The sequence below is a fragment of the Phacochoerus africanus genome, chromosome 2, assembly GCF_016906955.1.
Source record: "Phacochoerus africanus isolate WHEZ1 chromosome 2, ROS_Pafr_v1, whole genome shotgun sequence".
Classification (NCBI taxonomy): domain Eukaryota; kingdom Metazoa; phylum Chordata; class Mammalia; order Artiodactyla; family Suidae; genus Phacochoerus; species Phacochoerus africanus.
This window is the reverse complement of record NC_062545.1, coordinates 5,937,813-5,964,669: the sequence shown is the minus strand read 5'-3', so window position 1 is coordinate 5,964,669 and position 26,857 is coordinate 5,937,813. Positions and strand designations below refer to the sequence as shown.

The 26,857-nt window shown below is 42.0% G+C and overlaps 1 protein-coding gene across 3 annotated transcripts in view; it reads right to left on the bottom strand.

Moving 5' to 3' along the window:
* PRKN (parkin RBR E3 ubiquitin protein ligase) overlaps positions 1 to 26,857 on the bottom strand; it is a 1,272,474-nt gene that overhangs the window by 793,933 nt on the left and 451,684 nt on the right. For 2 of the 3 annotated variants that reach the window (XM_047769781.1, XM_047769779.1), the window contains exon 4: positions 12,638 to 12,759. In XM_047769781.1, coding sequence (XP_047625737.1) covers positions 12,638 to 12,759 — 122 coding nt within the window. The remainder of the gene's footprint in view (positions 1 to 12,637; positions 12,760 to 26,857) is intronic. The other variant, XM_047769780.1, reaches the window with a different exon arrangement.

The window sequence follows — 26,857 nt, the reverse complement described above, 5'->3', positions numbered from 1 at the left end:
GGGTCACAGCAAAATTGAGTGGAAAGTACTTGTCTACCACAGGACACAGTTTTTTAAATTCTTTATCTACAGTGTATATGTAAAGGCTGGAGTGTTGGAGACTGGGTGGAGATCATTCATGGAGATGACTTCCATGTTGAAAACTGCATTGCATCCACCTCCCAACACAACCAGACACACCTTTCATTTTACATCGAGAAAACATGAAATGACTTGGAGTGCTTGATATGGTCCTTCTAAGTTAGGGGGAGACAGGGAGACAGGGTGCCTGGATCCGAATCTCACTTGGTCAACCCAGACCACTAGTTCTTGTTGATATAGTTACCTTGGGCTCTGCCTGTGACCCCAAAGTTTGTTAAAGCAAACATACGGTATTTGTCTTTCTCTTTCTGACCCACTTCACTCAGTATGAGTCTCTAGTTCCATTCATGTTGCTGCAAATGGCATTATTTTGTCCTTTTTTATGGCTAAGTAGTATTACATTGTATATATATACCACATCTTCCTAATCCAATCAATGTAAATCAAATATATGGCACAAATGAACCTTTCCACAGAAAAGAAAATCATGGACTTGGAGAAGAGACTTGTGGTTACCCAAGGGAAGGGAGAGGGAGTGGGATGGACTGGGAGTGTGGGGTTAATAGATGCAGGCTATTGCCTTTGGAATGGATTAGCAATGAGATCTTGCTGTGTAGCACTGGGAACTATGTCTAGTCACTTACGATGGAGCATGATAATGGGAGGAAAAAGAACGCATACATGTATGTGTAACTGGGTCACCATGCTGTATAGTAGGAAAAAAAATAATGTATTGGGGAAATTTAAAAAAATTAAAAACAAGAACAAAACATGTGTAAGTGTTCCCCTCTGGAAAGAGTAAGAGCCTCACTGATACCATTTCATGTAATCTGGAAGACTTTCTGGAAGGCTTAAGAGATTCAAACAGAGAAAACTGGGTAAAGAACCAGAGAGAAGCCAGGAGCAGAGGGAACAGTCAGTGCTGGAGGAGATGCAACAGCACATCCCTGCAGGTGAGGCTGAAATTCCCCAAGGGGGCCTCGAAACCACTTGTACAGGAGCCAACGAGACAGAGTCTGCTTTCACACTTGCCAGCTTCTGAGAGTGCAAATCTACCCCAGGACAGTTATCAGTCAAGGAAGAACTTTCCCTGTCTATTCTCCTTAGCTCTCATTAGAATTAAACACTGAGACATAGTTGCTGGCTCTGCCTCCTGGTACATCCCAATTCTAACCATGGTTTTTCTTTCACACTCTCGCTATACCTCTTGTAACTCTGAAGCTGTTCACCGAAAAGTGAATTCTTTGAGGCAAGGAGATACTTTCTGCCTTTGTAACATTTGAAAGCCATACATTTAGCAGCAAAAGGAAGCTCTAGGAAGTGAATCATTTTAGCTGCTTTAAACATTTGAAGAGCCAACAGATGGAACATTCCTTGGATTTTGTTCTATTTTAAATGAGCAGAGCTACAATTTATGGGTGAAGACAGATTTCAGGTCAAATAACTATAAATTAGAATTCTGTACAATGCAGAGAGTGAGCTAACTGGAAAAGCAATGATTCCTCCATTACTAATGGTCGTCTAGCAGAAGACAGATGGCCAAATACCAAGGATATAACAGCGATTGTTGTATCAGGAGGGAAATTAGATTGAATGACTACAAAGTCCATTTCTTTTCTAAGGTTCCAGGTAAATGAAGGCACAGAGTGACTATAATGCTGTTTGTTCAGTTATTCATTTATTTCACAAAAGAGATCTAAATATTCCCTATGCATTAGGCACTTTGGTAAAGCACAAAGATGGCAGATCTACAGTCCCTGCCTCAAGGCACCGAATTGAGTAACGGATTAGGGTGGAAGGGTAGCCAAGTGACAGAGTCTTTCTTCTCTTCTTTTCTTCTTGGTCACAGTTTATTCATTTTGTGGTCCCACACACATGTACCAACTTTCCTATATCTGCTTATGCAAAGCTTAAATCTTAGCTTTACAGCAAAATTACAAAATTTTACGGAGTGCATTGTTTTTGTTTACAGTGACCTTCTACCTAAACTACTTTAAATAAGATATGCTATTCAGTAAGAAAGAGAAAAACATGGTTTTTCATTTATCGTTAACAGCTACAAAGGAAAAAGCTCATTTGTCCATGAGATGATGGCCATATCTGATTCTTCAAACAACAGCCATATCTGATTATTTTAACTGTAGGCAGTAGGTCAGTGAATGTTTAATAGGATGGCTTTCTAAATTAATATGATATCCCCAATGTACAAATGAAACTTTAATAGACATAAAGAATACTCCAGGTCATTCTGACACTAGATAGAAATATAGTTCATGAAATTAGCTGGGAGAGCCCCGAGTTTACTCATACTAACAAGTAACTGTAGGGTTAGAACAGCTCATGTCCAAGACTCTAACTCCATTAGCATTATGCCTCCAACAAACCAGTGGAGCCAGCTGGTCACTAATAATGACCTGTCATAATCCATGACAGCTTCCCATTTAATTTCATAATTTTCTACTTTCCAAGGGTACCAATGCTCTTCCACTGTCTCCTCACTAAAGGAAGACACCCGCGTTTTACTTTTAATCCAAATCTCCATTCCCACTTTAGGATACACAGTCTAATAAATTGGACTCTTTTCAGGAAAAAACTGCAGAGCAAGGCTCGACTCTCCCTCAGCCACAGTAAGGAAACAAATGTAACTCAATATGGGTGCTTTCGATTAGAATCTCAACTCTGGTTCTCCAGGTTTCATTTTCAGGTTGGCTCCTTTCTCACAGTGGACCCCAGTAAAGTCAATTATTCTCTCCATTTCTCACCTGGCTTCAATGATGCATTTATGCAGGTAGCTTGATATTCCCAGAGAGAAGATGGTATGCCTGCATAAGCATCAATGCTTCAGTGAAGTAACCGCAAAAACATAACGCAGTGCTGATCTGCGCTGGCTGGCCTAACTCTGTCGGTTTCTCAGTGGGACTCTTCTGCCCCTCACATTTTATCAGTGCTGGGTAATGTGTTCATTCTTTATAAAGCACTGAGAAACATCTACTGTGGAGTAAAAAAGAACTACTAAATTCTATTTCTCTTTGCCCAGTGAGGTTTTTGAGCCATTTTCTTCTTAAGCAAAGAACAAATAAATGAACCAACTGCCCCGATGATCTGTTTTTTCCTTCCTCAATTCTTGATAAAGCTTCTAAGTGGTCAAACGGATCATAGATAATTTTCAATCCGTGGAAAACCAGGGAGGTACATTTATGTATAGAAACAACTGCTGAAACAATGGCATTTCACACACAAGTTCAAGACCATCTAAATCCCTTGTGCAGCCATAGTGATACAGAGTATATGACAGTAAAATTTAGACTCAGTAGAGACATTGATGAGACCATTGATGAGAAGTGATCTAAAATAATTATGCCTTTACACATATGGCAGCCATTAATCATTGCCCACCCAATGTCTATCTCATCTTTGCTCCTTAGTAGTAGAACTGTGATTTTGATTGGAGAAGAAATGGACTGAAACCAGTGGAAAAATCAATTGGCTGGAGCCAATCACAGCTACCGTTTGCCTTTGGAAAACAGTTGCTTTTCAAGTTTCCTTTGTGATTATTAGTGACCAAGTTATGAACAACGGGATGTAAAGGGAAGCCTGCAAAGAGGCTTCTAAAAATTATCATCTTACGATTTTTTTTTTAAATAAATGAGACAGGCCTGGCTGCTTCCCCTTGTCCTGACCTGCCTGCAGACGTAATGCCACGATGGCTGGTGCTGTGACGTGAAGCATGGTAGATAGTAAAGGTTCAAATGACCCAGTCAGTGCCTAAGACACCACTTAAGTCCTTACGGGGAAAGCCTCTGTTGAACAGGTGTTCTATCGCTGCCAGTGAACAGCGTGGTTAACCAATAAACAAAGCAATCCTGTTTCAAAACACGATACATTTGACTGAAACTTAAGATCAAATAATAAAATATTAAATTATATTTTAAAATAGAAATATTTTTAAAAAGATAAATTTTCTTTATAAAATCTTATCTTATCCTTTGTGTTTTATAAATGTATTTAGCTTGTGATTTTTTTCAAATCTTCTAGGTAGCCCCCAAAATACTTCTCTTATAAATGTTTTATTCCTAAATAATGAATAAAATTCTACATAGCGCAACCAAATTCCAATTAAATAGACCGATGCCCACACGTCAGTACTGACTGACAGATGCTGGAAAACTTTTATCATAGTTTCCACAGGAAGCAAACGATGTTAACATCAGGTACCTCATTGTCATAACAATGCTTGTATACGAAAATCAGAGGGAGCATTATTCAAACAACATAATTAAACGTGGCTTTGAGGTAAAGTGTAGACCTTAGATCCTGGTTTCTGGTAAACATTCAATAATAGCTATTAATAATACTCATCATACATATTTTATATATACATACATACACACACATATACATACATACACGATAAATCAATGTACTTTGGGAATAAGGCAATAGAGAACCCAAAACTTTTTAAAATGCATGCACATTCTTTTAAGAAGAGTGCAATTTAAACTTCCTGCCCACAGTTTAGAGATTTTTCACGCTAGCATCACGGGTCAGGAGTATGTCTAAGTATCAAAGCAGAAACTGTGAGGCACTATTTACAGCACTGTGCAGGGTACATGCTTGGTAAGTACCCATTCCTCCAGGGACTTCTGATGCTACTGGTTGTTCTAAAGGTATGCTCTGAGGACATGCATCAGCGAGACTATTTTATTTTTCCTCTTTCTTAAAGAGTTTTAAAGCAAAATCTTTATTTTAAAAAGCCAGTTACTAATACAGAGAGCCTCCAAATAAAGAAGCAGTGAAAGACCTCCTCCACTGGAGTCCAACAGAAACTCATTAGCCTGATGGAAAGAAATGTCAGTGAATTACCAACACTGACCAACATTTATGTAGGCTAAAATTTATGGAAATCACTCCAACTAACAACATATGATCAAAGAAAATTTTAGTTCTGAAATAGTAAGCATGTAACAAAGGCTCTCAATGTAAGAATTTCTCTATTTAAAATAACATAACATAGTGAATTGTGAACATAACATGGTGACTAGCTATTGCCTAAAGCTGCCTGCAGCTCGGCTGAAAAACACTGTACTTATTCCACAAACAATTTTATAGGTATATACAGCATTTTATTTATGTCAACAGGCAACTTTGTATTTTTTCAGTTTCTGTTTGTAAACTCTTTATTAATGTTCACATTATTGTAATGTAGCAAAACCTGAATGAATTGTCTTCCAGTCTGCAAGAACGTATTTATCACTTTTGTTTGTTTTTCTCATGAGAAATTCCCGTGGTTTATTAACACGTATCAGTCGTTCTCCAGAAATAAACACTCCCATCTAGGAAAGTCGTGATTGTGATTCAGAAGGCTGCTGGCTGACGACTCTCATTCAAGGGTGTTGGCATTATCCCTCTTATTTCTAGCACCCCCGTTTGTCAGCTCCCGATGCCCTCTTTGACATTCTTGCTGTTCCCCTCTTCCTCCAGCTGCTGTCTGCCTACACAGCTTGACCAAAAGCCAACGGAGGGGCCTCCCTCGTCCCGGTGCCAATAATCATTACACAGATGTCCCTGCAAAGTGGGAGGTCACGGCCAGTTAAAGTATAGGATGCCAATCTGAATTTCAGATTAAAAATAATTAGTATAGTTATGTTCTAGGCAATGTTTGGGACATATATGTACTAAAACAAAATATTCATTGCTTATCTGAAATCAGCTTTATAAGTAGAACACCCTGTGTATTTGCATGCTAATTTGGCAGTCCTAGCCAGCATCCTCCTGGTGCCAGAATGACCTTGGGCTCCATTCTCCTCCCCAGCCCTCACTGTGGACGGTTCTGGCTTTCACTCCAGTTTTTACATAGGCTCTGATGAATAACCTCTTTTGTCTACTCTTTGCTCTCAGTCTCCCCTGAACCACAGGGCTCAAGCCAAGTCCAAGGACCCATTCCAGCCGTTCTCCTTCTCTGTTATCTACGGTTTTTTACCATGTATCTGTGTTATCTATGTGACTTTATTGCATACGTAAGAATAGGTTTCAGTATGAAGAAGGGAAGTAAGCCAACTCCTGATCAACAATTAATCTCCAACAAAAATTAAGTTTAGGAATCATTATACATTCAGACTATATTTCTAATAAATTTCCTCACATAAATTGTTCCTAATCTATAAACCAATTTTAAATAAAATCCATCATGCCAGGCATTTTACATCTTACTCTATTTATTGCACCACTTCTCATCAGAAACCTTTTAGCTTTAATGCTATTCCATGGTAGAGTATCTCATTAGAGTGGCAAAGATAAAGTTCTTTTTGAGATAAAGTAATTACAGTGATTGTAGGGGGGAAAAACATCATCCACAGTTCTTGGTTGCAGTAACCTGCTGGCTTCTGATTCATTTTAAGACTAATAAACTGAGTGCAAACAAAAAGATGTTAACGGCAGATAACTCAGCTTACCTAGAGGCTGTGCTGGAGGGATTAACACTTTGGAGCTTCATCAGAACTGAAGAGTCCTAGAAGTGTGCGTTTACAATGTGAGTTCGGCAGCTGCTTCAACCCTTTTTTTTTTTTTGGTAGAAAAGCAAAACATTTCCTCATTGGAAGAAACGACAGCTAATGTTTCTGGATGTTTATCATGTGCCAGGCACTGTTCTAAATATTGTAATTTGTTAAGTCACTTAATCCTCACAATAGCTTTATTGAAATTTTCATTTCAAGGAGACTGAGACACAAAGAAGTTAAGCAACTTGTCCCCAAATCACACAGCCAATAAGCGACGGCTTCAAAATCCAAGTCCAGAACATCTGATGGACAAAGGACCGCAGAAGCCACTCTCTCCAGCTCTTGGTTCCCAGAGAGTTCAGAGCTCAAGATTCCAACATTCCACACGCTGTGTGCTGTGGGCTCTCCCGCCTCACTTCTGCACCCTTTGCATCTTCTCATTATCATGAGAGTCAAAAAACGATTTTACTCATAATCACCCTTACCACATGCTAAGCCTGGGTCTTATTAGAAAAACAGTCAGTTTCTTCCTATCACGGAAGCTTTGTTTTCACAGGAGGGATGACCCATCTAGAATGTGGGCAACGGCTGGAGCATGATGCAGGACAGGACAGGATGCTGCATCCCCAGCGCGGGAGAGAACAGGGCTGGGACCAAGTGAGCGGAGGCCTGCAGGGCTCAGGAGGAGGAGCCCTCTTAGGGTGATCCCAGGACAGAAGCTGCAGCATCTAAGTTTCACCAGTCCAGGGAAAATTTTAACAAGTCACACAAATCTGTGGCAGACTTGTGCTTACATACACTGATGCTGGGAGCTACAAGAGCTGGAGCTCAGAGCCACATCTGACTATACCTATATCTATCTATCTAATCTCTTCCTTACCAGAAGGCTCACTCTGTACCCCCACACTTATAATTTAACGACAGGACAGACGGTGGAAGGAACCCTGGCTATCGACATTCTAACCTTGAATCTGGCAGGAGAAGGCGAGAGGGAAAATCATCTTTAAGCCTCTCAGTGCTATTTCTTATTCCAATATGAATCCCTTCTTTAATGTCTAGTTAGTCTAAAAACAGTATAGAGTCTACACAACTTGGAAAACCTTATTTTTCCTGCCCACTTTTCTAGAATAAAAAAAAAAAAATCTGAGTATATGATGTGCTCATCATTCGATTTTCCACACAAATGAGGGAAAGAGTGGTGACATAACGTTATTTTAAAGCTTTAATTTTATGGCTCAAGAACACAATCCGAAACATACATGCCTGGACAAAGCGACCTTCCACTGTGTTCGATCCTGTGTCATTTCTGTGCGGACATAAGTGGACAATCTTTGAAGAGGCAGCCAGAAACTGGATGCATGCCACGTTCTTCCAATCAGTCGCAGCTCACTATTTTCCAGTGAGCGTTCCTTTTTGTAAAGGCTGTTTCGGTTAATGGAAACCTTGGTCAAGGTCACCATGAATTGGAGAAGATCATTTGATTTGGAGACGGAAGAAGATGTAGTGTTTCTGTGAGCGGGTTCTCGACTTACCCTCAAGGTCAGGCCACAACTTCAGGCCTCAGTGTCCCCATTCTCAACACTGTGACAGAGACGATTGTATGTCTTCTTTGCCAATCTATTATAAGTCCCACATTAAACAGGAAACATACAACAATTAAACCTTCAGATATTATCCGTGAAACGTGGCCCATTATTTCACCTGTAAAACTTGAGAGTCTTGAGAAAATATTGGAATTATGAATAAATCCCCAACAAAAAAATAATTAAGAGGTTACTGGCAGTAAGATTCATGAAAGGCATGGGGCTTATTGCAGACTTACTTCTTGAGACCAGGAAAAAAAAAAAAAAAAAAAAACCCAGGTGGCGAAGAGCATTCCAATTTTTCTCCTCGTATATAAAAAGCTCCTTGCAAAAACATCAGGGAAACTACAATCTGTTCCCCCAAACTAGTCAACTACGCATGATCCTGTTTCTTTCTTTCTTTCTTTTTTTTTTCCTTTTTTTCCTGACCAGAGTTGTAGATCTTTATAAAGTTTGGGAAAATGAAACCTCACAGTTGTCTATTCTCTAAATAGAAACCCTTCCTCTTAGCAAAGTTCAGCACCTGCTCCATCCCAGCCAAGACTTAACTTGTAGACCAGCTGGCAGTGTGCTTAGTCAGCTGCTCCACAGAGATATTATTTGGAAGTACTACTGAGTGAGTATTTTTTGCTATTAAAAAAATTGATATGCCTGGTCTATTCAATTGCTGAGAACCAGTTATGCTACATTGAGTAACTGTACTAAAACTCTGGATTCAGTACATAATCTTTCAATCAGCTTTGATTCCATTTTCTTTAAACCCTTAAGCATATTTTTGTAAGAGCATTTTTGAATGATATTTTAAATATGAGGGAAGGAGTTGGATAATAGAACATTTATTACCAGATTTGTATAGCAAGCAATCTATCCTAAAAAAGACCAGTGCTTTGCAGAAACACTGAAAAGACTTTTCAGTCCTGGAGCCAACATCTACCTGTTAACCACGTGACTTTGGGCTCATTTCTTAACTTTGTGGCGACTCTAAGCAAAAAACACTGGATAATAATATCTACTTTACAGGTCTGTCCTGAGAATCAGACAAAAATACAAGTACCAGAATATAAATGTAAGGAAAGAAGTCAAGAGTCTAGTAAAACAATTATAATTGCTATGCTTAATAAGATTATTAAATGCCAAATAGAATTTCTAAAGGTGGTGGATCTGTGGAGTCAGTGTGTCAAAGTTCAAACACAGATGCCATCTGCTACGGACAAGGTGCCGTGCGAGGTGCTGGAAATAAGCAAGGGACTCCAACTGACAGGCTGTCTGATCTTATGAGGCTTACAGATGCTTGGACTATAGACAGGCAGCGGCACAGAATGTAGAACAGAAAGGCAATGACATCTACAGTCCTACAGGTGAACTTTGGCCTATGAGGGGAGGAATGGCCAGGTAGTTCTACAAAAACTTAAGAGGGGAGTGAACAATGTGCAGAGTGAAACACAAGGTAGGGAAATAAAAGCCTGGGTTTAATAATCAAATGTGGAGCTGACACTGTCAGCTGTGAAGGGACAAAGTCCAGGGTGGTCCTGGGAGTGGGCTTCTGAGATGTGGCGGAGCTGCGGCCACTGCATGGCCGAGATCATCCCTCCAAGGAAGCCCTGGCCCAGGTGAGCAGGTGACCTGACTCCACCATGGAGCTCGGAGCTTCTCTGAAGGGAGTTGACCAAAGGCTGGCTGATGTCACAGTAAAGCATATATAAGTGTCTCCATGCATATGTGTATATGTAAATATACAAAATAACTACGTGAATATTAATGATAGTAATGATAGCCAAATGACGATAATTTTAAGATTTCTAAGTATGCATGTTCCAGCTATCTTTCAAAGTGCTTTTCATATATTAACGAATTTTCACAACAAACAAAAAATAGATACCCTCATGCCAGCTAACAGATGGCAGTGTAATGAAGTAACGTAAGCAATGTAATGAAGTGGAGAGTCTAAGCCAGGCAGCCTGGCTCCAGAATCTTTGTCTTAAGCTCACACCAGAATGCTTCTCAACAAGGCCTTAGTTTTGTTTTGTTTTGTTTTTTTTTAAAGGTGGCACTGAGGCATATGGACGTCCCTGGGCTGGGGATTGAACCTGCACCTCCACAGCAACCCAAGCCACTGCAGTCGGATTCTTAACCCACTGTGCCACCGTGGAAACTCCCAACAATACCTTACTTTAATCAAAGTTTACCACACGCCAGGCTCTGCCAAGCAATTAACAGTAACATCTTATTTAACCACTACAACACTCTTCTTTGGTTCAGTACATTTAAGCAGGTACTACAGGCTGTTTTTTCCCTTTTGTTTGCTTTCTATCCCCTCCCCCCACGGAGCATATTTTTAAATGAGAAATTCCACATCAAATTCCACCCTGATGGTTTCTCCTGATTAAATAAAAGGTTGGTCAGCCACAGCAAGCGCCTCCCCCCCCACCCCCGCCCTGCCCACCTGCTAACAACTGGAAGAGCTGCCTCCTGTACCTGTGCCTTGGCCTCCTCCATCAGCCACAGTTCTCATCACACCCTACTGCCTACATTGGACTTAATTTTTAAATCACCTGTCTCATCATCAGAGATATTTGAGCACATGACCCTCAGGGTAGAGACGTCTGTGCAATATAAAGGAGGAGGCTGCAGAGCTTAAAGCATTTGATCACACAGCCTGATTCAGCCCTTGTCCATCACTGAGAAGTTCTTGTTTTCTTAATCTCTTTAAGCCTCATTTTTCTCAAATCTAAAACAGGGTTAGTAACAGCGCTTAACTCAGAGTGTTAGGAAATAATTAAATGAGATAATGCATGAAAATAATTAAGCTTGTCGTTCAATAATAATGTTTTACTGCTGTTTTTATAAGAGCCACTAGGAGTCGAAGCAACCAGGACTGGAGTACAGATCGAAGGACTAGAAGAGGCTGCTTATTGCACTGTGAAAGGTTAGAGGCGGAGGAGAGAATCAGGTGGAAGAACAGCCGTGAGACTTTAGCACAGCACATTTCCCGGACAGAAGCACTGTTCAAGGACACCCAGACAAAGGTCTACTCCACTGCGTCAGGACCAACCTGGTCCTCCTTCATGGACTTGTCTTTCTGAGGAGATCTGTCTATGTAGCTGAAATGCTATATCGTAGTGAAATACTGAATTACATTTTTGAGTAATTCCACCATTTTCCCCAGACGGGAGTCAGGGACCCTCAGTCTCCCCTTTCTTCCTGCATCCTTTGGGTTCTTTCACAGCTCCCCTTGCACCCATTTGGCCAGGCTTCTCCCTAAGCTGGGCCCTCTGGCTCCTCACCCTTGAACCCTATAAACAATTGATTGACTAATCTCTTTGCTTTCAACCTATCGGCAGCTTCAGTCCCAGTAACAAATTGTTGCAGCACCAAGAAACAGTCTTAAAACAGCATCGTACACGTGGTCTTTGTTTGCAGCACTTTACCTTCGCCCCCAGGGCCTGCAGAACGAAACCTAAATCTTGGAGCCACCATCAGGACCAGCGTGGTAGCGGGTGCTGCTCTACACTTCAGCCCCGGGACCCACCTGAAGCTCTTTGTCCTTCTGTGCCTCTTTGGCTGTGCTCTCACCCCGAGGGGGCCGGGATGGCCCCCTCCCCTCTGCACACATTAGCATCCACATCACATTCAGCCAAACCCTACGCGAAGATCACGCTGAAGCTACAGACCAGCCACAGACCCTCTTACATCGAGGGTCGGTCAGCAAACGTTTTCTCTAAAGGGCCAGAGAGTAAACGTGTCCAGCTTTGCAAGCCATCCCGTCACCCCTGCTCTGGGACACACGAGTGGCGTAGATAACCTGCACAGGTGTGGGTGGGGCCAGGGACCCCGACCCGACAAAGCTCTATTATGACCTGGAATTTAAATCTCATGTCATGTTCACACGTCATGTTCACACGTCACGCAGCATTATTCTTCTGATGCTTCCCAAGCACTTAAAAATGCAAAGAAAAAAATTCACAGCTCGCTGGGCTTTCCAGCCTGTTTCATATGCATACTCTTCGTTGAGCCACAACTTTCCTTTTCGTTTTTTTAATTGGGGTATAACTTACATTTCGCAACTTTTAAGGGCACCGATCTTAAGTGAATAGTCCAGTGAATTTTGACATATGCACACAAGCCTGTTCCCATCACACAGCTCGAGATTTGAAACGTTTCCAGGATCTTAGGACGACCCTTAAAAGAGGCTGCTTTTAAAAGACATCCCCCAGACCTTTTTGTTATAAAAGCAGCTTCTGTATTTCCTTTCACTAGGCCTGGATTAAAGAAATGGGGGCAATGACCCTGTACTACCTAAACTTGCACAGAGCGCTGTATTTTTAAATGAAACTTCAGACACCATTAACCATTAAAACCCCACAGAAGTCTTTTACTTTTAGTGATGGGTGATATCTGGCTAGAAATCCCAAAGGCAACTCTGGAAGCACACGTTCATTTTTTAGGGCAGTCTCTGCCCACATCACATCTCCTTACCTGAGTCAAGGTGAGGGTTGCCTGTTGGCAGGTGCTGCACCGCACCCGGAGCTTTCCTGGCTGCACTCTTTGACAGGGGCCTTTGCAATAGACATAAAAGCTCTTGTTGGTTGGTCTATCTGCTGGGGAAAAAAAAGGCAGAGGAAGTAGCCAATCAATGCTGAATCCAAACTGAGACAGATTTTAAAACTAAGTTACTCTCAGGAACATTTTGAAACATTAGTGGGATAAATATGACAGTGAATATACAGCAATTTAATTTAGAAAAACCAGTTCTATGCTCAAAAGAGTAAATATCTTTCCTTCCTCTTCTTGCCAACGGCCCTGTGACTTATCCAGCTAAGGAGCAGCCTGCTGCCTGGAGAGCTGACCAAGGGTATTTGTACACAGGGAAATTAAAGGTGCACTTTTCTGTTGAAGGTTTGAAAAGGATGGGAATATAAGACTACTGGAAATTTAGAGATCATTGCTCCTGAATTCTATTTCATATGTCTGAACCCAGTCTTAAAGGCTCCAGATTTTTCCTCTTCAAATCTTACCTATAGGGACAAACCAGCCCATTTCTCATGACATGAGTCATATGATCACAGATTTCTGAGTTTCCAGTGAAGATTTTCCACCACACCGTCACACATAAAGTCAAACAAAAGCCCTCAGGGGCTTAAAAGCCTTTGCAGCCCTGTGCAGAAACTGGTGCTTTGCATTTCCTAAGTGTGCTCTACCCAGACGAATGCCATGCAAATAAGACATTTTCAAGAGCAAAAAGCTGGACCAAAAAACTGATAAACATCTTTGACCATTTCTCTCAAATGTTACCATATAGAGACAGCATTATTCTGTAACGTAGGGGGATCTTTTCAAATGGTTTCACACTTAGATGCCCACAAAGAATTAACTTCATTCAGACCCACTTACCAGTAAAATAACCAACTTCCAAATTTCTAAAATTACTAAATAGTTCTTTTAATCCTTACTTAGCTTCTTAGTGAGTAGGAGTAACATGACAGGTCACGGCATAAAGATGCAGTTTTACTAGTAAATTTTTACTATCATCATCAAGAACACCCAGAAATAATGAATGGTAAGCACATTTGATCATTAAGAGTGAAAACCTCCATCCTTTAAAATGCACATAGTTTATTAAAACTATTAGTACAACTATTACTAGCACAAAAATAATGAAAAAAAAAGATCCTAAAGTCTTATTCAGATCCATTTGCTTTACTAATTTCTAAAAGTCATAGTTTAGTGTCATGGGTTCAGTCACCTTTACTAATATATTACAGGTGACATTTTTCCTTACGTGACATGTGTAGTGCAAAGCAGAACGAAGATGCCCAGTTTTATAACGGCATCATTTATCAGTAATATATTTTGTAATTATTAACTTCCAGAGATTAAAGTTTAGTTTCAAGGGGAAAGGGAAGATAAATTATAAATATACATATATTTATATGTATGTAAATAAGAAACCATGAAATTCGGACACTTCTTCGCAGCTTTAGTGCCTTAATGTACAAGATATTCAAGTTTATGAACATCACATTGCTGTTAATGAATATATTCATCACATAAAATACATGCTAAGATTTTACATATATTATAAATGCAACAAATAGAACTATATATTGAAAGTTATAGAAATAACAACTAACAGACAATCACAAGAACGTGACAATTTTAATGTGTATCATGACAAACATAGCTAAGAAACTTTATCGTTAAAACTTGTACCAGAAATATGAAGCCAGTTCACAGTTTTTACAACCGATTGCAAGGGGAAAGAACGAAAAAAGAGAGAGAGGAAGAAAAAGAATGGAAAAATAAATGCTTACGAAGGGGAACTAGGGTCTCAGAGACACTGGCATTGTTGAAAGAGCATATTAGCAATGACTTGACAATAGTAAACGAGGCATCACAGAAGCTGCAGGAAACTAAAGGACGCTTCTCTCTCCCTTAGGGCAATAGCAACATTTGCAATATTGTTTCAGCTCATGCCAGAGCCAGGCAGAATCTGCAGATGGGGACACCCACCTCCGCATGCTACAACCTTCACTAAAGTCCTTGAGAAGTTAGTCAGAAATTACTACTGCACGGCAGTCCCCGTGCCCTGGAAGCATACACGATGACATGCAATCTATTACACAGCGCTTCCCAGCGTCAGCGCAGGCTCGGGATTAATAGCCGGTCTAGGGAAGATCAAGGGCAGTCCAGTCTTGGCCATGGCAAATTTCAAGCCGTTGGCTCTACCTGGTCAAGCAGTTGAGGGGGGCTTCAGGCAGATTTCGAGAGCCCCCTCTCAGGATGGCTTTCCCCCCCTATTCAGCAACACCACACTGTTTAAAGTTGGCAAGCTTCTCTGTGTCACGCTGGGGCCTGGAGGGCACAGAACAGGAATAAATGCAAACCACACCCTGGCGATCTTCTGGGCAGCATTCCCATTGGCCTGATGGAAGGGTCTGAAGCACAGACTCAAAACTGGAGCCATGACTCCTGAAGGAGCAGCGAGGCAAAGGGAGGAACGACCTCAAAACTCTTCTCTAGGTATTGAGCTGTCTCCAGTCCATAGCATGAGTCCTCCGCCTCTTACTTTTGTTTGGATCTTAAAATCCCTTTTCTCTCCTCATCAGCTCTTCCGTATCACAACCTTTTCACTGTCCAAAATAATCAGAGCAACTTGTGTTTGTGTTTACATATTCCCCTCTTTTTGGGTGGGGGGGGCACACCCACAAGCATGTGGACGGGTCCCAGGCCCGGGATCAAGCCTGAACCGCAGCAGCAGCCCAAGTGGCTGCAGTGACAATGCCAGATCCTTAACCTGCTGTGCCACAAGGGAACTGGATTTCCCTCTTTTTATATAATCATTTTTTAAACCTACAGAAATATTCCCAAAGTCCTACAAACTATAACTATCCCTATAATTCACCAATTGTGAACATCTTGCCATATTTTGAGTGTACCGTGAGTGCATATGTCTGTGCATACACTGACACACAAATATACTACACATATATACTATTTTGGTTGAATGATTTTTAATTAAGTTGCAGGCATCATGGTATTTCACTGCTAAATCCTTCACCTTCCTCAAAATAAGAACATTTTTCCAACTAAAACAATAGAGCTTCTAGAGTGAGTTGGTTGCTTCGGCTGTTCTCTTCATAGAATAATGGAGTATATTTTAAGTATAGCTTACTTAAAAGTTTGTAAGGTGGTAAAAGGTGTCAAGCCACAATATCGGTGATTCTGTACTTGCACCATTTTCGGTGATACCAAGCACGTCCTCTCAGCACAGGACTTTACAGACGCTGGCGGGACAGGAATACAGAGCACAGCACATCCCCGACGTTACCAGCCCTCAGGAGCTTTACTTTCATGGAGGATCATGTGTCAGTGTACTTTTCAGGAAAAAAAAAAAAAAATTGTAGGAAAGATAGAACCCAGCGTATAGGGGCTGATCTCCAGCAAGCCAAACTGCTGAAGTTTATAAACGCAGATGCATTAGACACCCATGCTGAAGAGCCTGCTTCCAATTGAGTGCTGCCCTCCACTCCAAACCGCTGACGAACTTACATAATTATTTTATCATGAACCAGAAGGGTTTCGTTTCATGCAGACGCCCAAGCCCTCCCCCACAGAAGGTGAGCGCACAGCTGGTGTTCGGGGCCTTTTCAAAGTGCGAGTCCCTGAGTCCAAAGCATCCACAGCGGTTCCTTGGCACTGTCACTTCCTCGTCATCTCGAGGTTTTCTCTCCCACGCTGTCTGGTGAGCGTAATCCTCCCTCAACTCTTTTCTTTCCCCTTATTCTCTTTTCTTGTTTTCATGGTCCGAAAAGTTGTCAAAAGTATGAATAATGCCCAGCGCTTATTGGAGTAAAGCCCCTGTTTAAGAAGAATACATATTTTCTGCTTCTGCTTTTTGAGAATCCAGCATAATGTGCAGAGTATCCAATTTTTAATGTATTTTAGATAATGGGCTTATGGCCTGAAGATGATGTTTTAATAAGATAAATGAATACTTAAGAAAACTCATTCTGATTCTGATGAAAACTTTTCATTGACCTCAGAAGTTTCCATCACTGGCTGTCACAGAGAATCGGGAGTTTAATTGCCTAAATAATTTGTTTTCTAGGGGAGAAGAGAGTGAGAGTTAACATATTTTAGACCTGGGTAAAATGATGTTTGGTGTCAATGTATAAGCAGCAAGGACACAACGGATTTAAAATGATATTTATCACATATAAGTTTATTAAAATATTAAGTAGAGCAAGCTACCCGTGAGGACCTTCTGTGGCTGTGGAAATGTCTTCCATCTGTCTCTCCCATGTGGTAGCTATTAGCTAAAAGGACCTATTATGAATGTGGCTGGGAACTACTAAGAAGCCACCCTTTTAAAAAAAATAAGTAATTTATCTTAGCAGAGAAAAATGTGGGTAGAAGCGACTACCTTGGCCGTCACAGAAGAGAATAAACAGTGATGTGTCTTGCGCACCGTCTCCCTCCCTTGTCAGGCAGGCAGGTGACAACACTAAGAAGACTGCCCTGTCACACTGAGAAGTCCAGTAACCAGACGTTAAACGCACTAATATGAAAACAACGTTGGCTGGAGAGAAGAGCAAGGGGAAAGGTTTGAACTTGAGGCACAGGGAGGGAGCAGACATGTGTGAAGACCTGGGCGCCTTGTACTATTAGAGGCAGAGCAGGGCTTCTCTCCTTCCTTCCTCCAGCATATGCCCCAGTCCCTACACCAAGCCGGTACCACTCACCCCCTACTTCTTCCCACCCCCACTGTCATCACCATCTTTGAAATCAGACCATATATTCATGGTCCAGTTGGAATGGCACCTCCTATAAGAATTCTTCCCTTGACTTCCCCGTTAAGTCTAAGCTACCTCCCTAAAGCATCACCTCTAAGGGTAGGAAAGTACCTAGCTTGGTCTTGTCACCATTAAATAGAAGACTTGTCCTAACGTCGGCACACTAGAATCGAGTGAGGAAGAGTCCCTGGAACGAAGCGTCTTCCACAGACTTCATCTAGTTCCTCCCCCACTGCCCAGCCTGGCACTTAGTACTTTCAGTTTCTGCTCTCCTGTCTCCTGACTATAGCTTTGTTCTTGTTTCTTAAATACCGATGATATTACTACTATCTGCACTGCTTAGCTCACTGATTAGCTATAGCCAGACATGTTCCCTCAGTTTGCTCCTTCTTCTACTCACTTAGGGAGCAACCTCAGTCCTATTGGACTCCTCCGAGCCCACTATGGAATAGACTCAAGGCCAGTTTCTGGACCTGGGACCTTGACCTTGTTATAGGGAATGGAACACAGAGAATCTTCTTCCCCAACATTTGCCAGCATTCTTACTCTTGTATTTTGGAACAGTGGTCCTGCAGCCTGTGCTTGACCAAATGTGCCGGAAGATATGCCTCATGAGCACAACAAATAGATTTAAATGAACAAAATCAGTACTATCTCTGAAGGCCAGCAAGCTCATCTGGGCACAGCCCATGTTCCCTTCTATTGACCTGATACTATCCATTAGGTCTGGTTTGAACAGTGCACGCAGAATTAACCACTCTGAGGCAGTTGCACATGAAAACCATTCAACGTATACGCCTGGAATCACCTCTTGTGCATCAAAGCTGCTTGGAATCATCAAATACATGAGCACCATGTCCACTTCAACCTAATGCAAACTGGAAAAAAGAATTGGGCCCCACATTCCCTGCATACTCGTCCTGCCTCTACTGGTGTTACGCCCCCCCTGTACGTAGCTGTGCACCCTCTTTTATCTGTTCCAAATGGCTAGTGCAGTTCCTTGAACTTAGTAAACACTCAATATTTGCCAGGTCAATAAATTCTCCCATATTTTCCATGGTGTGGAAGTTGTAGCAGGTATGACAGTGTGAGAGCAAAATTCAAGTCAAGTAGAATGTAGCCGCGATTACCAAATACTTAGAACATCTTCCCACCAGCCAAACTGACTCAACTAACTTCAAAATATTAGCAAACCCCACTTTAAATAAATGCTATCTTCAGATCACAAATGACTAGTGTGATAGATACAAGTAAAACAAAAATACTTAAGCATTTTTATACAGAATTGAGTATAACTGAACGCTAACTGAAAAAAAAATTGAATTCTGAGAATTTACAAGTAGAACTCCTTTAAAGGAAGACAGTTATTACCCATAAACGCTTTTATTTCAGTTCCTATCCAATGGGTTGGTTCACCCCACCGAACTGAGCTACACCACTCCCCACTCCTAACAACCAGCTCACCTCCTGCGGAGGAACCAAGGTGAGGCTGTATTATAAACAATTTTCACCCAGCCTATGCACTTGGAAAACATGGTTAGCAGGGAGTTCTCATTGTGGCTCAGCAGTTAACACATCCGACTAGGATCCACGAGGATTTGGGTTGGATCCCTGGCCTCGCTCAGTGGGTTAAGGATCCAGCGTTGCCATGAGCTGTGGTGTAGGTTGTGGACGTGGCTTGGATCTGGTGTGGCTGTGGCTGTGGTGCAGGACGGCAGCTGATGCTCCAACGCGACCCCTAGCCTGGGAACGTCACATGCTGCAGGTGCAGCTCTAAAAAGAAAAAAGAAAAAAAAAAAGTTTAGCAATCTCTAAGGAGATTCTACCCTGAAAGTTAAAACTTAATTCTCAGTGCTTATGCTAGGTTTTTTAAATTAAGGTATCTGCAATATAATTTCATTCAGTGAGGCAAAAACTGCTGATTAAAGCTAACGCCTTTGCCTGTTTTGTTGTTGTTGCCAATTTATTTTTTCATTATTCATCTTAAAAGTAATACCTACATCTCAATTGCTAAGACAAAAATGTAGAGTGAAGCATAATTTAAGGACTGGATTTAAATAAATGACCAGGTTTGCGGCCAGGATACATCCAGTCGCTTGCTCTTCCTAGAAATGGGTCCAGGTAAGGAAGGGCTGACGTGGGTGTCGGTACCGTCTCAGCTCCTCAGAACAGTGAGGGACCATCCATGACTCACACTGAGATGGAACAAACTAGTGACTTCGCGAAGACTGTGTACAATTTCCTGCAAACACAGTCTCTACATCCCAGGGGCTGGCCGTCCACGTCCAGCTCAAGCGTGACTTTCGGCGCATCCAGTGACCCACGGGGCTGTTTTCCCACCTGCGAGATGGAGATGGCAGAGCGTTTTGGAAGAATTTTTAAAAGAACAATACAGGTGAAGCACTCAGCTCGGTGTCTGATACATTGCCTATTCTTATTTCTTGTCCAAAAATATGGAATTCGAGTTATTTCCACATTTCCAAACCTGTGAGCATTTTGTCCTCCTGCTTCCTCAGGTGACCATTTTCCTGCTTTTATAAATGTTGATTCTTAACACATTTTTTCCATCTCAAAACTACCTCTAAATTTTTAGAATTACCTGAGGTGCGATTCTTTTTTAAAGCTGCTTCAAAACCAACCAAGTCCTTTACAAGGAAATATTTAGTAATATTATGGAATATAAAGCATGATGGAAAGTGCTTAAATTGATTTAAAGTTTACTAGAGTCACATTTCTTTCTACGAATCTAACTTATTCTTATATGAGCCGTACAGTACAGGTGGACTGCAGAAAAATCAGGGATGACAATAGCACAGGATGTTATGGCTCCCGTGCAGTGGGTAACATTTTCAAGCCAGCTAATGTGCTTAAGAAAATAAAATAGTTCCAAAATAACCGCGGGTTTTTATTGTGTGGCTGGTAAAATGGTATTGAAGGAGATTTAAAATGGATTCCAAAAGTTCATGCTAACGGCAGACTTCCTTACATGAGTGCTTATTCTTCTTGGAAAGATAAGCATGGTTACATCCACTGTATAAACGAGGAAACACAAGTTCAAAGAGGCTGAGTGCTGTCCCCAAGAGAGCCATGGGGTGGTCAGAGATTTGAACACAAGTTTTCGTGATGAGAAAGCCTACGCTTTCCCCTGGACCGCATGGTCATCTTGACTTACAAGGTGGTTATTACTAAATACTGTAGGGGACTGATTCAATGGCTCGAAGAAGTGGCACTTGAACACAGGCTGGCAATTAAGGGCCATTGCCAGCAATCACTACAGCTTCTGCATCAGCCTCACCACCCCACTGCCCTCGTCCCATCAGCACCAAAGGCTTCATGGAAATGTCTGTTCATGTTTCAGAGCACCGGCATTCAGCAAGGAGGCACAGCGACAGCAATTATCAATGGAGAAAGGTAAATCTCATTTTTAAGATGTAGCACATATTATAAAATTGCAGGTTATGCCAAGAAATGGCAATCTGTGGTACCACATTACAATCAACAGGATTTCTTCATTTTTATAAAAGTAAACCCCCCTACTTGATATTTTAAAAATGATTTTAGAACCTACTTATTTTAAATGTTCTAAGTGTTAGTGAAAACTGCAAAGAGAGTGACTCTACAGAGGGGATGGCATCAATAAGAGAATAATAAGTGAGGTGTGACATTCCCCTCCCCCCACACTCCCACATTCTTTTTTTTTGGGGGGGGGCAGCACCTGTGGCATATGACAGTTCCCAGGCTAGGTCTTCATAACTACCATTACACCTCTTCTTACAAATTCCAGTGTTTTAAGTATCTTATTTTGCCGGTACCAAATGACAAGGCAAAATACATAAGGCTAATAAGTCTGCTCTTTCCCAGTATTGATTTCAAAAAGCCTTGGGTGGTGGCTGAGATTCATAAAGTTTTCACAACTTCTTAAAATGTGACAAGGATTAGTTTTCTTCAGGGACGTGGTAATTAGTTAAAAAATGTAAGATGACGTCATCATCGCGCTGGGGGGGGGGGCGGATATAAAGGGTCCTGTCTTGTCAATGAAGGCTGATAACACGGCGAAAAGTATACATTAGAAGCACGCTGGCAGAAACACTCTTCAAAGCTACCCCAGGACCCTAGGGCCCCGACAGTCTGCTTCACGGGTTCCCAACTCAAAAGGCCTCTCAGGACTCATCTCAATCCCAATCATGATGTCACAGCCCAGCTCAGGGGTCACCCCTCTCCTACAAGCTTCCTGTCTGTATCCCACTGAAGTGCCTTATCTTCTGTAGTGTCTTCCTATGTTGAAATCACAGGAAGGACAGGGTTTATGTAAGAGTGGTTTACGTTTCTGTTACCCACACCCACTTTCAACCTTGAACAGAGTCCAATGAATACTAATCCTATTCATCGATCAAGTACTTGGGAAACGGATCAGATTAGTTTAACTAATTTGAACTCAATATTGTAAACATCAATATTTTGAGGGTCACTTGGTGTGTGCTGCAGCTTTACAGTGATGCCTGTGCCACCTTCTGGCACTGCCTCGCCCTTGCGATTAGAACTTTTAGAACAGAACCACAGGCCAAGACATGCTTCTCACCACCTCTGTATAGAAAAAGTAAATTTAGAGACATTTAGGAGAGAAAACAAGTACTTATTAGCTATCAACAGAGAAAAGAAAGAACCATGTATAATTTCTTAGGAAAGATCTAGCTTTCTAAACTTATTTTAAGTCTTGTTGGCCTAAGGAGCTGGATTGCTTCGGGGAGGAGTCGAGTCGTGAAAAGAAAGTGGGGCGGAGGTAATAAGGAAAGAGGAGAAAATCAGGAACCTGTCAAGATCGCATCCACCAATGGCATGAATGGCGTTTAAAACAGGAACGTCACTGTGTGCCTGGCAGTCTAGGAACATGGGACAAAAACGATAAAACACAACCAAGGCAATATTCACCCTAAAAATGTTAAAATATAAGAAGAACTCTTACCCGGATTCATACATACCTTAGAGGGTGTTTAACAACTGTGTACACAGAAGGGAAGGATAGCTTAGAATAGTGAAGAATAAACCCAGAATGGGGATAAGAACATACACTTCGAATATAGAGTCTTTTATCTTGAAAGTTCTTTGATTTTCAATTTCTGAAATGACCTGGCGGCACATTCCCCCAATTCTGTATTCCATCCGGGTGTATCTACTCGCACAGCTTCATAAGACAGAGGGAGGCGTCTGCCCAGATCAAAAGGAGCCTGCTCAGTGCTGTCAGGCAGCCACCCCCCAAATAGCCCCTAACCTCTCTAACTAGGGCTTGCTTCAAGTCTCAGGGATCACAGCATGGAAATCAAGGTCCCAGGAGACACCTTAGAATGAATCCCCCTGAAAAGGGTGAGCAGGAGACAAACAGCCCATGAGTTAAGGGGTCATTCCAGGGGACAATTCAACATCCAGAGCCCACAACTTCCAACTCTATCACATTAGTTTTAGGCGTCTCTTCGCTTGATTTGTGGCACCTTGGTCCCCTCCGAGCTGGACACTTGGTTTGCCTCCTCTCATCGTGGCTTCCGGACCCCCTGACCCCCACTAATAAAGGCTTAGGAGGCGACTTCATAAACGCGCCCGCGTTTCTTCTCTCCGCTCCTTCCAAGCTCCGTCCCCCGCTGACTCAGGCCCTTTCAAGTACCCAGGAGCCTCCCAAGAATTCTCTCTTCTTCTCCCCATCTCCAAACTACTAAAAGAATCAGCTCCTAAAAAACACATTTTACCACTGACTTACACAAAACAAAACGAAAATGGTATTGGCTTTGTTTACCTAAAGCGACGTTCTTCCACTGGGCGGCGAAGACCTGCCATCCCGGGCTCCCGGGCTCCCAGGCTGGAGGACAAAGGAGCATCGGGGAAGGGACTTTTTATGAAAATACTGGTTTTATCTTTATAAAAAATTCATTTACATGCTGTATCGTACTACGAAATGTATTTCTATTATTCTCTACAGAAATATTTTAAATTACTGATCATTATTTAAAAAAAAGTTCTAGAATCTGTACTAGTAATGACAAACAGTGCTATTCGTGGCCAGAATCCTTTTTATTTTATTTTATTATTATTATTTTTTTTTTCTGTCTTTCTGCCTTTTCTAGGGCCGCTCCCACGGCATATGGAGGTTCCCAGGCTAGGGTCTAATCGGAGCTGTAGCCGCCGGCCTACGCCAGAGCCACAGCAACGCGGGATCCGAACCGTGTCTTCGACCTACACCACAGCACAAGGCAACGCCGTATCCTTAACCCACTGAGCGAGGCCAGGGATGGAACCCGCAACCTCATGGCTCCTAGTCGGATTCGTTAACCACTGAGCCACGAAGGGAACTCCCAGAATTCTTTACCCCTGCCCCTTATGATTTTTTCCCCAGCCAAGCTCTCCAAACTTCATAACCACTGCCTTCCGCCGTATCCAAACCTAGTTGCTGTGGTTCCCACACCACGCCCCCTCGCATCCCCTCAGCCCCGCGACAGGCAGCGGGACTGTCCCTCTCTCACAGCTTTTGCACATGGCTCGTTTTGCTTGTGTGTCTGCCATTAAGTTTAGAGTCACCACTGCCTGTGTCTATTTCCTTGTGGAACCCAGTTTTCTAAGGAGGAGGATGCTGCCTTCTCCCTTTCGTGTCCCAGAGGGACTTGGGGATCCACAGCCCTTGACTTGGTTCCGAGGAGGGATGCAAAAGAAATAAACGAGCAAGTTATCTGCTGAAGTCTTCCTATTTCCTTTAAGTGGGCCCGCTGGCCTGGTCACTGATGGCTGACTTGCCCGCCTTAGCCTGGGCCTCTCTGTCCACATTCTCAACCTCGGCGACCTTGGTGACCATTCGCTCCTGCTGAATAAAAGGCCTCAGTCTCTAAATGGCATCTGCGTACTGACAGCCACAAAAGAGACTGTCTCACGTAGGATTAATTCGGTACATGAGCGAGAGCTACGAAAATTATGTCCTAAGAACGTGTTTTAGCATTTTCACTCTATTATTATACAAGAAATTTCTATTATTATACAAGAAATCATAAACACCAATAAAATCTTTTTAAAGTAGCATCAGTTTCACGCACACTAGTATTAAACCAACGCCTTGAGATGTCATATAATTCTCTGACACCAACAGGTTCTAAACTAGTGACTCCTATGGGAAACAATTTACTCTCTCGGCCTTTTGAAATGTAGGTAAAGACGCGATGTCGTCATGTGCGTCAGGTAATCACGATATGGCAGGTGTGTCTGAACGGACGGGTACTGTCTGTCGTCCCTGGGGAGGGTTCTTCTCCTTTCCGTCCCCTCTTCTCCTCTGGACTTGAGTCATTTCCTAAGGGGTCATCAGGTCTGCATACTCTCCAAATCGCTCTCATATTAATTCCCCCAAAGCTTTCATCGTATCATTCTCCTTAAATGTCTCCTTGCCTCCAGGAGGAGATCCAAACGCCTTTGCTTAACAAACTTAGCGCCTCTTTGTTTGCAGGAAACGGACTCTTGGGTCTCCACCTTGCCCACTCCCTCCTACTTCAGGTCAGCTGGGCCCTCACAAGACACATCCTTCCCCACCTCTAGTTACACGAAACTTGGAAATGAGGCAAACAACGAGGCAGCAAGTCCTCTGATATCACAGAGGCAAATGCCACCCACAGGCTTTCTAGACAAGTGCTGTACAGCAGAAGCTTCCCAAGGTCGGAAACGTTCTCTCTGTGCCGCCCACTGGGGCAGCTGCTGGTCACACGCGGCCACCGAGCACAGGAGGTGTGGCTAATGCAACTCAGGAGCTATTTTTTATTAACATTATGGACATTTATTTACCTAAATTGTTACAGCCACATGGGGACGCATTCATTGTTTCATATTGACTGAAGGTCCAAGACTTAGAGGAGTTACTTGTCATTGATAGAATTTTGGTCAGTAAACAGGCAAATAATTTCTGTCCTGAGAAACAGGTGACCTTAAAGATGTGTGGTCTACTGGGCATTTCTATAGACAGAGAGAAAAATGGGTGGGTGCCTAATTTCTAAAGTGCTCTTTGAACTGGTCGTAGTATTTTATTATATCCTTCATTAATTAATGAATTAAACAAAATTATTTAGATGTGTTCATTTTATATTTGCTTGAGATCACAATGATACCTTTCTCTAAACTGTAATGTAACATCTTCTTATTTTTAAGGAGAGAGAAGATTGCAAAAGTCCTAACAGAGGCTGTCTCCGAACAAGCTCATAGTAAATATTTACCTTCCCCTTTGCCCCTAACAACATCTAAAAAGTGCATCATTTCTCCCTATTTCTACATGTCTTAATTCTCTTCTCCCACTAGTCTTTTGAGGTCCAGATGTATCACCACTTCTTCCAGGACGTCTTAAAGGCTCATCCATCAAATATAAGTCTTCTACCTTTAAATTCATGTTACATTTTATTTAACTTTTTCTCTGGGCACTTAAATCACTTTCCACCCCGTCATATTCCCTAGGTACTTTTGTCAACCTTATTCAGCTGTAGGTTTTTGAGGATGGAGATTACATTTTACTGCATTCTCCCTACATCAATGAATGAATAATGGTAGGTATGTGGGGGAAGTCAAGAAACGACGCTTGAAACTAACCCTGCGGTAGGAGAAAGCCTTTTAGCTTGCAGAAGATAACATCACAACACAGTCACCCTAAAATAACTTAAACTCTGTGATAACACCATGAGAAATGTTCTTCCAGACCCATTAAAATGACATGAAGGTTGATAATTGTTTTTACAGTGTTGGGATTCTAAAACAAAATGTTTCTCAGCTTCTGCTATGTGGCAATGCTAAATGAATGTTGTCAAAAGATTAAATATAAATTGGTTATAAATCTTCATTTAGCTGCATCACGTAGGGACGGCTACATTACAACAGCCATGTCTGTGTCAGCATTAAGAAGATACAGTCTTATTTTAGTAGTATGGCTACTGGAATTATTGTTTATTCTACATAATAGACTTCAGATTTGAGGATGATGACATTGGTGGGCCTCACTGAACGCATGAATAAGGATGAACAAAGAAGACTGTGCACTAGCCCTTCTGGACTCCAAATGGACGTAACGGCCTCTTCCCAGCAGCTACAGTCACCATTTGTGGGGTGTACTGTCCTCCTTGCCTGAGAGGTACGCCCATTTGCTAACCAGATTTTCCAAACTGACTGAAGAATCTAATTTCAGAACCGTCCTTTTCAAAGCCAGGTTGCCTGACTTTTCAGGCAATGACCCGTTGTTTGATCACCTGTCCAAACCACCTGGTGGTTTGGCTGTCATCGAGTTACAGTCTTGCAAAGGTCTCCAAACTTCTGTTGTCACTCTTTCACTCTGAAGTCTTGCTATCAAGCAGCCGTTGAAAGCTTGATGAATATCCTACCCCGAACCCTCGTCTGAACTTGA